The 15,611-nt window shown below is 31.7% G+C and overlaps 1 protein-coding gene across 1 annotated transcript; it reads right to left on the bottom strand.

The window, feature by feature from the left end:
* Positions 1-472: 472 nt before the first annotated feature.
* LOC143077975 (uncharacterized) lies at positions 473-5,960 on the bottom strand. The gene is made up of 4 exons (XM_076253018.1): positions 5,901-5,960; positions 4,857-5,114; positions 3,903-4,121; positions 473-2,392 (listed from the first exon to the last, which is right to left on the bottom strand). The coding sequence occupies exons 1-4, from the start codon at positions 5,956-5,958 to the stop codon at positions 1,602-1,604; spliced, it is 1,326 nt and encodes a 441-aa protein (XP_076109133.1). The 5' UTR covers positions 5,959-5,960; the 3' UTR covers positions 473-1,601.
* Positions 5,961-15,611: the final 9,651 nt, after the last annotated feature.

Here is a 15,611-nt window from a genome sequence, read left to right as displayed (position 1 = left end):
TATTATATAAAATTACCATATGTTTAGCATGTAAACAACAAAAGGTGTACATTAATCTCAAGGTTGATTCAAATCCCATGTCAGATTGCAGCCTTCAAATGATTAAAAAAACTAATTTTAATTTTATTTACTAATAGATTGACCTTACACATAATACTCTGTAAAACTGGAATTTAGAATTAAATTATAAGGAATGACTAGCTGTTATACTTTTCTGTCTTGTTGAAATAACCTTAAAAGAGGGACGAAAGATACCAAAGGGACAGTCAAACTCATAAATCTAAAACAAACTGACAACGCCATGGCTAAAAATGAAAAAGACAAACAGAAAAACAATAGTACACATGACACAACATAGAAAACTAAAGAATAAACAACACGAACCCCACCAAAAACTAGGGGTGATCTCAGGTGCTCCGGAAGGGTAAGCAGATCCTGCTCCTCATGCGGAACCCGTCTTAAATGTGATGCTCATTTTGAAATCAAATTGCTACGCTGGTTATTCATTGAGTGTGCACCTCATTTATTATGATATTTCTGCAAAGCCTGACCGAAACAAATATTACAGTCATTACTTAAATACCTTTAATTATGAAGAATAACAGAAAAATAGTTATAACAAGGCATTTCTATAGATATTCATAATATAATATTTCGATGGTTTTTATAATTACTAAACATTCCCAGAATTTTTAGGTTTAAGGTGGAAAATCATTATATTTTGCCTCAGATAATTGATTCCAAAAAAACACAAATGTTTGGTATATTAAGTTGAACAATTCTGGATTATGAAAAAAAAAAACACTTTTTCTCTATATACAAATAACAGTCTTTTACATAGATTGCACATTTGTCTCTAAATTTGCAGAATTTAGCAAAGAACTAGACCGATTGTGTACTGCTATTGTACAATCCAAGATATAGCGGTATACAGTGAATCTACCTTAAGAAATAACAAGAATGTGTCCTCAGTACACGAATGCCCCACTCGCACTATCATTTTCCATGTTCAGTGGACCGTGAAATTGGGGTAAAAACTCTAATTTGGCATTAAAATTAGAAAGATCATATCATAGGGAACATGTGTACTAAGTTTGAAGTCGATTGGACTTCAACTTCATCAAAAACTACCTTGACCAAAAACTTTAACCTGGAGCGGGACAGACGGACGAACGAACGAACGAACGAACGGACGAACGAACGAACGGACGCACAGACCAGAAAACATAATGCCCCTCTACTATCGTAGGTGGGGCATAAAAAATGTTAAATGCATTCGTATATTGCCAAAATGTACAAAAAAATGATACACGAATTTCCTTGTTTTGAACAGCGTTTGAAGCTATTCAGATCTTGTATATCCAGGTCATATTATGAAATGTTTAAAGAAGACAAACCCATATACAAGCTATACAAATATACGTTCTAAATAGTTGCCAAAGAAATTATGTTCGTATTTATATAGTACGTCTGAACTAGTGACAACTCGACGACAGATTTTATCCATCAAAATACATTATGTGTATATAACTCGTCTAAATAACAGCCCTATATATATATGTGTGTGTTTGTACGGTATACACATATTATAACCGTATTAATTAATTTTCTTCAATACTTTTATTTTTCTTCCTTTTTGCAATGAATTGTTCTATACTTCTATAAATTACGTCTGAATCCATAATAAGTATTAAACCAGCAATTACAACTAAAATAACAATACCTAAAGACCCTACTGCTTTAGCTGACGGTCTACTATCACCAGCACTTATTAATTTTCGTTTTGCCAACGACGTTCCTTTTGGATCTATTTTTATTTCTGAAATTATTTTTTCTATTTTTTCTTGGAGTTCTGCATCTGTCAGAACAAGAAAGCCCCCACTATTACACGGGCAAAAACATGTATTGTTTGAATTAGAAGGTGCACTGGTAGGCTCTGAAATAGAGTTTATTGGTGTAGCCTCTAATTTTGTGGTTGTAACACTGTTTACAGTTTTTGGAACAGCTGATGTAATTGTTTTCGTGGTTGCGACTCCCTTCGATGGAGTTGTCGGAACAGCTGATGTAATTGTTTCCGTGGTTGCGACTCCTTTCGAGGGGGTCATTGGAACAGCTGTTGTAATTGTTTCCGTGGTTGAGACGCTCTTCGAGGGGGTCGTTGGAACAGCTGAAGTTGTAATTGTTTCCGTTGTTGAGACACCCTCTGTTGTTGTAATTGGAACAGTTGTAGTCACGGTTTCCTTGGTTGTGACAACTTCCGTTGTTGTTTCTGAAGATTGTGTTGTAGGCTTTGTTTCAACACATTGTGACCTGGGAGAAGTTGATGTATGCGTCAAATCACGGCATGTCCAGTCTTTTGGGGGATCTGGACAATATGTTTCTGTTATGTCCGCTGTTTAAGTAGTATAAATGAATCATTAATAATACAAAATAATGACAATAAAGTAATGTAAATAGAGTTCATACACTTATGGCAAATCGATATCAATCTAGGGTTTTAATGGACTTCAAAGACTATCCAAGTTGTGTTTTTATTAATACAAGAAATTACAAAATATAGAACATTGTCACTAGGATACTACATAAATGCCATGGTACTAATAATGGCAAACCTGTAATGAAAAAAACTTAGATTCCAACACAGACACTGAAACTTGGCCAGTTGTATTCCTGATAAAGAAAAGCAGAAAATCATGCGACAAAAAGACCTCGAAATTTAAAGAAACAACCGATCAATTAGAGGAAAAGCCAAAATCCTCCGACTTCAAAACGGTTAATCTAATAGTTTCCAACATGGACTGTTTAGCACTAATGAATCTGATCTATTGAGCTAATATATCAAACACGAAGCTGTCTGCCTGCAGCAGAAGCTTTCCTCAGTAAAAATAAAAATATATATTCTCCCAATTCGGGAGCCTGTAATTTAAAGGCTGTTGTTGGTTCATATCTTTCATATTCTTTTTGTAAAGTGTTTTGTTATTGCTAAGGTCGTTAGTATTTCTAATTAAACTGTTTCATATTTTCCATTTCTTGGCCTTCCATAGTCTACTATACGCAAGGGGCTTTCATCCTTGTTGAAGACCATACGGTTCACATACACTTCATTTGAACTTTGACGGACAGTTACAATTATACCACATCTCCTTATTTCTTTTTTTTTTATATCAAAACACATGTTTCCCGGGGAATATGTTTTTGATTGTGATTTTCTAGGGAAAATTCTCTGTGATAAAAATCTTTTCTTTCCCAGAAATATATTTTTGACGTTTAATAATTTCCTTGGGAAACTATTCAAGGATAACAGCTAAATATATATCGTTGTCACTGATGAGTCATTTGTAGACCAAACGCGCGTATATATTAAATTTAGTCCTGGTATCTATGATGAGTTTATTTACAAGGGAAATTAAAAATGGATAACATGTTTTATAACCCACTGAAAAATCTTTTTTTAATTTTTTTCTAGGGAATTTATTTATTGATGAAAATAATAATGTATAGATTCCCATGGAAATGTTTTATGTGTTGATAGTTTCCAGGGGTTATAGTAAAACATATAGTGTATCCAAGGAAATGTTTGTTTTGTTGTCTGTTTCCACTAAAATTATACATTTTTCACTATTATTCATTCAGAATTGCCCATTTTACAGCGAATGACCATGAGGACATTCCGGTGTATTGCTATCGCCTAGATTTCCATTACATAATATTCGTTTTGGGATCTATTTAACATGATGCATAAGTAGACATCATCAAGTGCAAACTAACATATCTTATCGCTTGTTATAAATTGTTAAATTTTGTAATCAAACTTGTTCATCATGTATAGACTTTCTGTTTGTGAGAGTATTCTTTCAATATTTGGGTTTTCGTGTCCTTTTTACAATATAACATATACTCACTAAAAACTTCCAGTTCACAGAAGCTGAGCCAACTGAAGAAATTGTCTTCTTTTTCTATTCTTAAATATCTTGCTGCTCGTGGTGTGTTGCAGAACAACTTCAACGGTGTTTCTAAGTTGGTTGGAGGATTATAAACATCGACACATTGTACTGGATTGATTAGTTCCCCGGCACTTGTCAAACTGTTCCCAACCTTGATAAGTATATTTTTAACATATTCTGAAAAGATACAGATTGTGTAACTAACTGGTGGTTATTAACGACATTGAATGACTGGTAACGCACTAATTCGTCAAAACTTGGCCGATTCCGTACCTCGAGAGTAGCGGAGTCACCCGAGAATTACCATTGGTAACAAACTTTCGGATCGGTGCCAGACGGAGTTTGGTGAGCGATTTAATATTTTGTTGCGTAACGATGAAAAGTTGGAAAGGACGGCCGTCATTTTGGTTTTAGTAAGATCTTTTGGTTTCTTGTGTATTCTGATCCTGTTTACTGACTTCACAACGGCTGCTTTCGGGACATGGTTGGCCAGCTGTGAAAACCGCTCACCACGATGATCGAGTACAAGTGAAGACCCTGAAATATACAGACCTTCGAACGTCAGTCGGCATACCACTCTTCTATCCATAATGGGTTTTGTGTATGCTAACACGGGTATTTTAAAGCACTATAATGTAGACTGTACAGCATTTGAAGGTTGACTGCAGCATAAGATCCGGCACCTTTCTCATGCATTCGGCAGTAGAAACTTTGCAAAATTAGTTTTGGTTTCACAAAATAAGGCGTTCATTGGTCTGTGCTATAATATTTACCGTGCAAAACCAACATATTGTTTATATATTACATTATTATTGTCGTCTTAATATTTACGAATATGTCATGTTTGTGACTTAGATTGAGAGTTGTCTTATTTGCACTCATGCCATATCTTCTTATATCTATATTACTTACGTGGTTCGGATTCTCTCAAGGTGATGCTAATATGTGCTATATTGTAGATGTCGCCCAAGTCGATCTGCCAGGAAGGGAAGAAGTTCTGCATTGGATCCCAGTCTGTATACATACACGATTGATGTGTCAGATTTGAATCATATATACCATCCACAGCATTACAGGATGAAGTCAACGTATAGTTGAAGCCTGATTTCAGGGAAGTTTGGTTTGTAGGTCTACATAAAGCAACATTACATAACTTAGCAGAAACAAAATCTGTAAAAAAACAAAGAAGAACGTAGTAGTATTGTTTCAGTGATTTACATAGCACTGAGATATGTTGAAAAGTGAACGCAAATGTTGTCGATTTAATTTGTTTTACTGTATTATTGTTTTAGTCTGGTTTGTTGGTCTACATTAAGTACAAAATTACAAAATGTTGACAGAGACCAATTAGGAAAAATATGTGCTATTGTTTTAGTCTGGTTCGAAATAAAGCATCATTACAAAACATGGCAGAAGCCAACATTTTAAAACCCAGAAGACATTTAGTTTTCGAAAAGTTGATAAGAATGTAAACATTTGACTATCAGATATCGTTTCAGAACCAGTATATGAATTGCATTGTATTAAATTGCAAGTGAAAAAACAAAGAAAGAATGTGTTGTTAGTATTGAATCCGAAAATACACCTTTTCCTGTTAGAAGAAGGCTAATATGCGACGACAAATTAAGAATCATAGATAGTGCATATATACTTGAGATTAATAGATTAGTTAACAGAGTATTCTTTAACTTTAAAGTACTTAGCTATTTCTTCCGACTCAGCAGGGTAAAATCGAAATACTAAGATAAGGATAATATGGTATTCTCATTGCACATTTAAAACAAAATGAAAACAATGTACTATACATCAAAACTTGGGCAAAGTATAAATAATTTTAGCGTTTAAATTCACTGTGAAATAGAATAAGTCAACATATAAGAATATTAGACTGCAATGCGTACTGAATAATTGGTAAACAATATGAAACAAAATGATGGAGAAGAAATATTGAAATACCTTGATAAATGAACCAAAATAGCCATGATACTATCGGAACAAACTTTGTCGGTGTCATCTGACCTGAAATGAAATTTAAGAATAACATTATTACATACAGTCATTTGAATACTTACTAGGGTTTTCTACCTCAGGAATAGAGTACTGAGTTGTTTTTGGCATAACGTTTAGACATTTTTGGCCCTCAATGCTTTTCAACTTCGTACTTTATTTAGCCTTTTAAACATTTTTGATTCGAGCGTCATTGATGAGTCTTTTGAAGGCGAGCCGCGCGTCTGGCGCAAATACAAAATGTCAATCCCGGTATCTTGATAAGTTTATTTTAATGTAGCTGAACTAAACATGTTATCATGCTACAGTTGATATAATAGCAGTAAATGATATTCTGTTTAGAATGTTTGCTGTTCTTACTACCTTTGTCGATGTCGACAATTTCTCTTTGCAAATACTGATTGATGTAAGTTACAGTTGACTGCACAGCACAGAAAGCAAAAAGTCATCATGAGGTCAATATAAGATGTTTAACAATAGACAAATAGACGTTTGTTGAGGTTTAAAGAATATTCTATATGTTATGCCAGTTAACTTGGGAATAGATCTACTAATGATGTGATATCAGTACAACACTACTAAAAGGAAAAAAAAACAACATACAAAATATTTCTATAAACCCAACTACGGACTAGGATCTTAATGTTAAAATTTGCGAAATTGAATTTGTTTTCTTAGTACTCAATCCCTTTATTTTGTCATCAAAAGTATAATTTGAATTTTATAATTTAATGAATTATTATTTAGTTCTTTCCCATTAATCTTTTAAAGATGTTTTTTCTTTCTTTTTTTATTTTACAAAATGCGTTCCCCTTTAACACTAAGTATGTAAAGCTAAGCATATAGAGTTATGTAATCTGGTTAATTATTGGAAATAAAACAGATATTTATAAGGTAATTGGATATCTAAACCGTTAGTAAAAACACAATAGAAAAAGAGATTCCTAGATCCTCATTCTATTTAAAGAAATAAGCATTGTCTAACCAGTAAATAGATGTTTAAAAATCCATTTCATTTTGTCTTATTGCTAGGTTGGTTTCACCTCAAAGTTGACCACGCATCTTTTATTTCCAAACATAAGTGTTAACTCAAAGACCTTCAATTAATAACTGTTTAAGAGGAGTTGTACATTGTTACATAAAATATCTTTGGTATCTTTAAATGTTTTTAAATGTACGCAATAATAATTTTCAAAAGCATTTGGTACAACAATAACTCAATGCCGATGAGATAAATTAAAAAAAATGCTATTATCGTTATGGTTACATTATCATGGCTAATCAAAATTTTATTCTGAATAAGTCCGTCAAGTTATTTTTATAAATTATTGAATCTTTTTTTACGAAATAATACAATTTTGGGGGAATAAAATGGAATTGCATACGACTCATTTTTATGACAGAACGAATGACACGTTTCGACTTAAGTATGGTACTAAATTTGTAATCGTTGTTTTCACTTTGGGATGTTAAATAAAGGCAACAGTAGTATACCGCTGTTCAAAACTCATAAATCATAAAATATCAATGAAGCTATTTAAGAGCGATTAAAAAAACCAATAATCATTAGTAATGGAACAATGATGATGGCACATCACGGTATGGCAAAGCATTCAAGTTTCAGTATTTAGTGAATTTTTCGAAAAACTAACGATTTTCTTATCCCAGGAATAGATTACCTTAGCTGTATTTGGCACAACTTTTTTGTTATTTTGGGTCCTCAATGCTTTTCAACTTTGTACTAGTTTGGCTTTATAACTATTTTGATCTGAGCGTCACTGCTGAGTCTTATGTAGATGAAACGTGCGTCTATAGTATTAAATTATAATCCTGGTACCTTTGATAACTATCAGTACGATTGACATTTATACGCTGTTCATGTTCTGTAATAGTACAGATAGAACAGCTATAGAAATACAAAGGTAGTGTAAGTTATAAATAATAAAGCATGCAAAACCCCACATGTTATACATTAGAACAAAACAGAATATTCTATGCCTGCATTGACATTTCATGTAATTTTTTCTAGTTCTTTGTAAGGGCAATTTTAATATTACTTAATGACTTCCTGCTTTTTGCGAAATCATGGTTTTTTTTTGTTTATTTTCAAGTTAGAATTTAATAATTCTGTTTGGTTCTAACATTAATAGTAGTAATTTATAATATAACAACATTAGATTTATAAAAAAACAAAAATAGGAAAATACAATAATCTATAATGATTGTTATTGTTATATCCTGTTTTAAGCCGCCTTGTCTTAACAAATGAACAAATGATTATTTTCTAATTGACGAACACTTCAATTGCAGACTTAAATCTGTGTTGTTAATGACGGGCGTTATTATGTTTAATTGACGAGCAAGAAAAGCTATTAAAAAATCTTTATGAATTCTCTAATGATAATTCTACACAGTTATATATTCTTTAGCAATTACACCAACGCCAGTTGCTTTAATATATATTTTTTTTCAATTATAAAACGACTTTGATAATAAATTGTACAGAAAAATAAATTGACATTTGTGCCATCAAAACTATTTAAAAGTCAAAGAAAAACAGCTCTGCGATACTGTAAATAAACTTATTTTCTTGAATAAATTTATTCTGTGTTCATTTCTTTAAAGTCAATTTCAAGGCGATATATGCGATCTTCTCACTGTTTGATATATCTAATTAAAGGAAAAATAAATGTTTCACATATTCGTAACGATTAATATTCGAGTTATTTTTCATATCGCGAAAGTCGCAAAAATAAATTCGAACGCGAGAATAAAAGACGAGCGACAGATACCATAGGAACAGTCAAACTCATAAATCTAATACAAATTGACAACGCCATGGCTAAAAATGAAAAAAGACAAACAAACAACAGCACACATGACACAACATAGAAAACTAAAGAATAAACAACACGAACCCCACCAAAAAACTAAGGGTGATCGCAGGTGCTCCGGAAGGGTAAGCAGATCCTGCTCCACATGTGGCACCTGTCGAGTTGCTTATGTGATTACAAAGCCGGTAAATAGTCCATTTCGGTAGGTCACATTCATGAAAGGGAAGAGGATTGTAGTTACGACGTAAGGAACATATCCGATATCATTTGTGAAACGGTTATTCCATAACGGTCAACCAACTCGTGATGGCGTCCGTAAAATTTAGGAAGGGATGATTTCAACTTCACTATTTGGAACTCTTGGTTTAATAGCTTTCTTGTGAGCAGCAACCCTCTATCAAGAAAATCATGATAGGAAATGCAAGCACGGGAATATCGTATCAATTGGGAAATATATACCCCGTATGCAGGTGCATATAAGTTGGTTTACAGTTTTCGACGAAATTCTTTAGTTCGTTTGGTTCTTTATCAATTGTAAAATGGTAGAAGTACCAAATGATACAGATTCCATGCAATGTGTCAAACTCTAAAAGTTTGCAAATAGTTTCTTTTGAATCAATTCATTGATTTTCTTTGTCAAGATTTTCAATGGAAACATATCTCCTCAAAGTTAAAAAATTAAATAATAAAATGAATATGAACATTGTTTGTGGAAAAGACACACATTTTGGAGTTTTGTAAACTTGGGGATTATCTGCAAAAGGTAAATAAAACTACATGATATTCGCAAAAAATTTAAACATACACTGGTTATCTTTGATAAATTGCTTTCGGCAATTTCAATAGGACAGGTAAATGACTGTCATAGTCCTTGAAACTATCAAAGTATGATTAAATCATTTAAGTTCTAATTTGACAAAATGTTATACCATTTTATTCCTGTTATCTTTGATTAGTGTCAACAATAGAGTCATATCTTCCATGTGTCGGAAATTTAATTGGCTTCAACTGAGCTCATCAATATAATTGATCAATTCTTAAATTATTATTTTGAATAAATAACAGTTTGGGGTCTAAATTGATAACGAATATCTAGAATGTCTTCTTTGGAAAATTTAATCACACCAACATCTTACTTGACCAAGATATAGGTAAAAGAGGGACGAAAGATACTAAAGGGACAGTCAAACTCATAAATCGAAAATAAACTGACAACGCCATGGCTAAAAATGAAAAGGACAAACAGACAAACAATAGTACACACGACACAACATAGAAAACAAAAGAATAAACAACACGAACCCCACCAAAAACTAGGGGTGATCTCCGGTGCTCTAATAATTATTGATTCGAAATATCTAGACATTTCTTTCAAAAGGTCTCATATTTTATCATTTTTAGCTAGGCGTTGTCCCTTTCTATCATGCCTAGTATAGCTTACATTACGACATTGGTTTTGCACATTTTTAAAAGCTGTACAGTGACCGATAGTTGTTGCATTCGTCGTCCTTCGGTTTCTGTCGGATAGTTGTATCCCTTATTTTATATCTCTAGTTATAATTTGGATGTCAGCTAACAATTTTTAATTATATAGATAAAACATTTAGTTGTTTTATGCTGATATTGATTTTTCACTATAGTGAAACAAAAAAAGTGAATTTGAAAATAATTCAAAAACTTAGACTAAAATCTATAATTAAAGACATAAATTATCATTTTTGTTCTGTGACCTCAATGGTTCAGTCTTACAATATGTAATATTTCCAAACTCAACTAATCTGATGAGTTAAGCCTTTTTCAACTGATTTTTATAGTTCGTTCTTATGTTGTACTGTTATATCACTGTCCCAGGTTAGGGGGTGGGTTGGGATCCCGCTAACATGTTTAACCCTGCCACAATATTTATGTATGTGCCTGTCCCAAGTCAGGAGCCTGTAATTCAGTGGTTGTCGTTTGTTTATGTGTTACATATTTGTTTTTCGTTCATTTTTTTTTTATATAAATAACGCCGTTAGTTTTCTCGTTTGAATTGTTTTACATTGTCATATTGGGGCCTTTTATAGGTGACTTTGCTCATTGTTGAAGGCCGTACGGTGACCTATATTTGTTTATGTCTTTGTCATTTTGATCTCTTGTGTACAATTGTCTCATGGGCAATCACACCATATCTTCTTTGTTATATATAAATCGGCATCTGTAAATAAAGGCACCAGTAGTATTCCTGTGTTCAAAAGTCATAAATCGATTGAGAGAAAACAAATCTTGGTCACAAACTAAGAACAAAATATGTTTTCAAAATGAAAATTATGAAGGCAAATAAACTGCCATAGCGATTGTAGAAGTCTCAAATTTGTGTTTCTGTTTGATATGAAAAAATGTTAATTGCATTTTAATGTAAAAGTAACGATCCAAAACATGCAACATTACTTTATACAGAATGAAATGATGCATGAACGCATCACATTTGTATATATTTGTAGTGAACAATAAATAATTACCTTATTACTTAAAGTTTTACTCCATTTACTCTACAATTAGACGATCTGATATAACGTTATTAATTTACCTTTAGATAACTTTTTACACAACGTTCGGTTTAAAATTCCGGAGTTGACGAATGCAAGTTACTTGATATACAAATTCAACACAATTGCTCACCAATACATACTTTTCAGTTTAATCGCTTTTTCTTAGTACTTCATGCACAATAAACTCTCAAAGCTATCAAATATAGGAAATTAAGTTATCTGCTATCCATTGGTCAAAAAAATGAAACGCTATATAAGTACTCTTTGACAGTGGATGTTGTTCAATGCTATTTGATGCTTATTGATTTGAGAATCTGGAGCCGGTTTAACAAAATAAAAACTGACGACTAAAATTTATCGTAAGTAGTGTACAATTCAGTTTCAAGCTTGTTCTTATATCTTATTGTTGAACCTACTTTTGGAATTTATAACAACAATTTCTTGTTTTTGTTTGATTTGAAGAAAAAGATAATTGCATTTTAAAAAGTAAAATCACAAAAATACTGAACTCCGAGGAAAATTCAAAACGGAAAGTCCCTAATCAAATGGCATAATCAAATGTGAAAACACATCAAATGAATGGACAACAATTGTCATATTCCTTACTTGGTACAGGCATTTTTCAAATGTAGAAAATGGTTGATTGGACTGGGGTTTATTTCGCTTAATCTCTCAATTGTATGACAGTCGCATCAAATTGCATTATATTTACAACGCTTGAACAAAAATACATAATAGGTAAAATTGTCAAAATAGGGGAACATATAGAAAATTGAAAGTGGTACACATTTAATGTACAACAGAATACTGATGGTCGACAATAGATAGATGTAAAGGTCACATACTGTTAATGTAAAGATATACTGTGGATTTATTTATCTTCTTGGATACCAATTTTCGTGGATTGTCGAAAACTTGCATATTCGTGTATATCTAAATTCGTTGATTTGGCAAATTCTGCATACATTCCTTAAGATAATGTGTATTTCGTTGAACATTAAATTCGTGGTTCCCATGTTCCAATGAAATACACGAAAATTAGTATCCAACGAATAGTGATGAATCCATAGTGATTTACGACAAATGTAAAGGAGATACACCAATGTTGTGTACAAGATAAATGTACATTTGATACACCAATGTTGCGTACAAGATAAATGTACATGTGATACATCAATGTTTAATACAAGGTAAATATGTGAAGGTGATACATCTATGTTAAATACAAGATAAATGAAAAGGTGCTATACCAATATTGAGTATAAACTTGCTGTAAATGTAGTATACCAATATTGAGTATAAAGTAAACGTTCCGGTGGTACACCAATGTTGAATACAAGATAAATGTAAAGGTGACACACCAATGTTGATTACAAACTGCATGTAAAGGTCTTACACCAATATTGAGCACAATATAAATGCAAGTTGATACACCAGTGTTGCGTATAAGATAAATTCACCATTGGTACACCAATGTTGAATACATGATAAGTGTAAAGGTGTAACACCGATATTGAGTACAGACTTGCTGTAAAGGTGTTACACTAATATTGAGTACACACTACATTTAAAGGTAGTAGACTAATATTGAGAACAAATTAAATATAGTTTAGGAATAAAGATGTGCCAGGTACACCAATATTGAGCTCACAATAGAGATAAACTTGGTTCACTAATATTGATAACGAGATAAATGTAAAGGTTATACAACAATGTTGATTACAAAAATATATCGGTGGTACACCAATGGTGACTACAAACTAAATAAAAAAGGTGGTACAGTTATGTTGAGTACAAACTAGATGAAACGGCGGTACACCAAAATTTGAATACAAACTTAATTTTAAAGTGGTACACCAATATTGAGTACAAATTAATAAGTTGTAGAACAATGTTGAGTATAAGATAAATGAAAAGGTGGTACACAAATATTGATTATTAAATAAATGTAAAGGTGGTAAACCAATATTAAGTATACATTAAATGTAAAGGTGGTACACCAATGTTAAGAACAAGATAATTTAACGGTAGTACACCAATATTGGTACAAATTAGATGTGAAGCTGGTACAATCTATACCATTATTGAATATAAGATAAATTTAAAGGAGGTGTACAATAATTGTAAAGAATATTGATGTTCAGTACAAGATACATGAACGGGTTATATTTAGATTACAGTAAATGATAAATGTAGAATATCGACTGTAAAGATCAAAATTAATGTACAGGTAGAATGCGCATGTTCAGAACCAGACACATTTAATTCATGTACACTAATGTTGTGTTAAAAATAAACATAAGGGGTACACTAATGTTGAGTGCAAGATTGATTGATTGTTGATCCTCATTCAATTTAAAAAAGTCTAACAAGTAACTAGATTTTTAAAAATTCATTTCATTTTGCTTTATTACTTGGTTGGTTTCACTTCAAAGTTAACCATACATCTTTAATTTCCAAACATAAGTGTTAACTTAAAGACCTTCAAATTAATAACTGTTTAACAGGAGTTGTAAATTATTTCATAAAATATCTTTGATATCTTTAATATACGCAATAATAATTTTCAAACGCATTTGGTAGAACAAAAACTCAATGTCGATGAGATAAAGTCAAAAAATGTTGTTCTCGTTAGGGTTATATAACTTATCATAGCTAATCATCATTTTTTTCTGAATAAGTCCGTCAAACTTTTTTTAAATGATTGGATGTTTTTTAACGAAATAATACAGTTTGTGGGGAATAAAAAGGAATTGCATACGACTCATTTTTATGACAGAACGAATGACACGTTTAGACTTAAGCATGGTACTAAATTTGTAGTCGTTGTTTTCATTTTGGGATTTTGAAATATCGATGAAGCTAGTCAAGCGCGATATTTTTGTAAAACAATAATCAAGATTATTTGAACAATGATGATGGCACATCACAGTATGTTAAATGCTCTTTAACTTCGTACTTTATTTGGCCTCTTTAAAGTTTTTGGATTCGAGCGTCACTGATGAGTCTTTAGAAGACGAAACGCGCGTCTGGCGTAAATACAAAATTTTATCCTGATATCTATGATAAGTTAATAAAAGCATTCAATTGAATGATTGACATTTAAACGCTGTTCATGTTCTGTAATAGTACAGATAGAACAGCTATAGAAATACAAAGGTTAATGTAAGTTATAATACAGCATGTAATTGCAACAAAACCACATATGTTATACATTAGAACAAAACAGAATATTCTATGCCTGCATTGAATTTCATGTAATCTTTTTTTTCTATTTCTTTGTTAGGGAAATTATAGTTTTATTTAATGAATTCAGTACTTTTGTGATTGCAAAGTTTATTTTCAAATAAGAATTTAATAATTCTGTTTGGTTCTATTATCATTAATAGTAATTTATAATATAACAGCATTGGATTTATAAAACAATATAGAAACATATAATAATCTATAATGATTGTTATTGTTATATCCTGTTTTAAGCCGCCTTGTTTTAACATATGAAAAAAATGGTTATTTTCTTATTGATGAACTGCAACTGCAGACTTAAATCTATGTTGAAAATGGCGGGCATTATTATGTTTAATTGGAGAGCATGAAAAACTACGCGAAAAACCTTTATGAATTTTCTAATGATAGTTCCACACAGTTATATATTCTTTAGCAATTATAACAACGACATTTTCTTTAATAATTTTTTTAAAATTATAAAATGCCTTTATTTATAAATTGTACGGAAAAATAAATTGACATTGGTGCCATAAAAACTCAGAGTCAAAGAAAAACAGCTGTGCGATACTGTAAACCAAATTATTGTTTTGAATACTTTATTCTGTGTTCATTGCTTTCATGTTTTCACTTCATGGCGATATATGTTGCGATCTTCTCAATGATATTGATATTTAAGGAAAAATAAACGTTTCACATATTCGCAACGATTAATATTCGAGTTATTCTTCATGTCGAGAAAATCGCAAACAAAAAAATCAAAAGCGAGAACTATTTGGTTTACAGTTTCCGACGAAATTCTTTAGTTCTTTTGGTTAGTTACTAATTGTAAAATGGTGGAAGTGCCAAAGGATGCAGATTCCATTCAATGTGGCAGGCTCTAAATCGCTTTTAGATGCAAACTTTAGCTTGTGAATAAATTCATTGATTTTATTTGTCAAATGAAGACAACAGTAGTATACCGCTGTTCAAAACTCATAAATCCATGGACAAAAAACAAAATCGGGGTAACAAACTAAAACCGAGGGAAAGATTTTCTATAAAAACATATCTCCTCAAAGTTCTTTTTTAAA

The sequence above is a fragment of the Mytilus galloprovincialis genome, chromosome 6, assembly GCF_965363235.1.
Source record: "Mytilus galloprovincialis chromosome 6, xbMytGall1.hap1.1, whole genome shotgun sequence".
NCBI classification, from domain to species: domain Eukaryota; kingdom Metazoa; phylum Mollusca; class Bivalvia; order Mytilida; family Mytilidae; genus Mytilus; species Mytilus galloprovincialis.
This window is presented reverse-complemented; position numbering and strand designations above follow the sequence as displayed.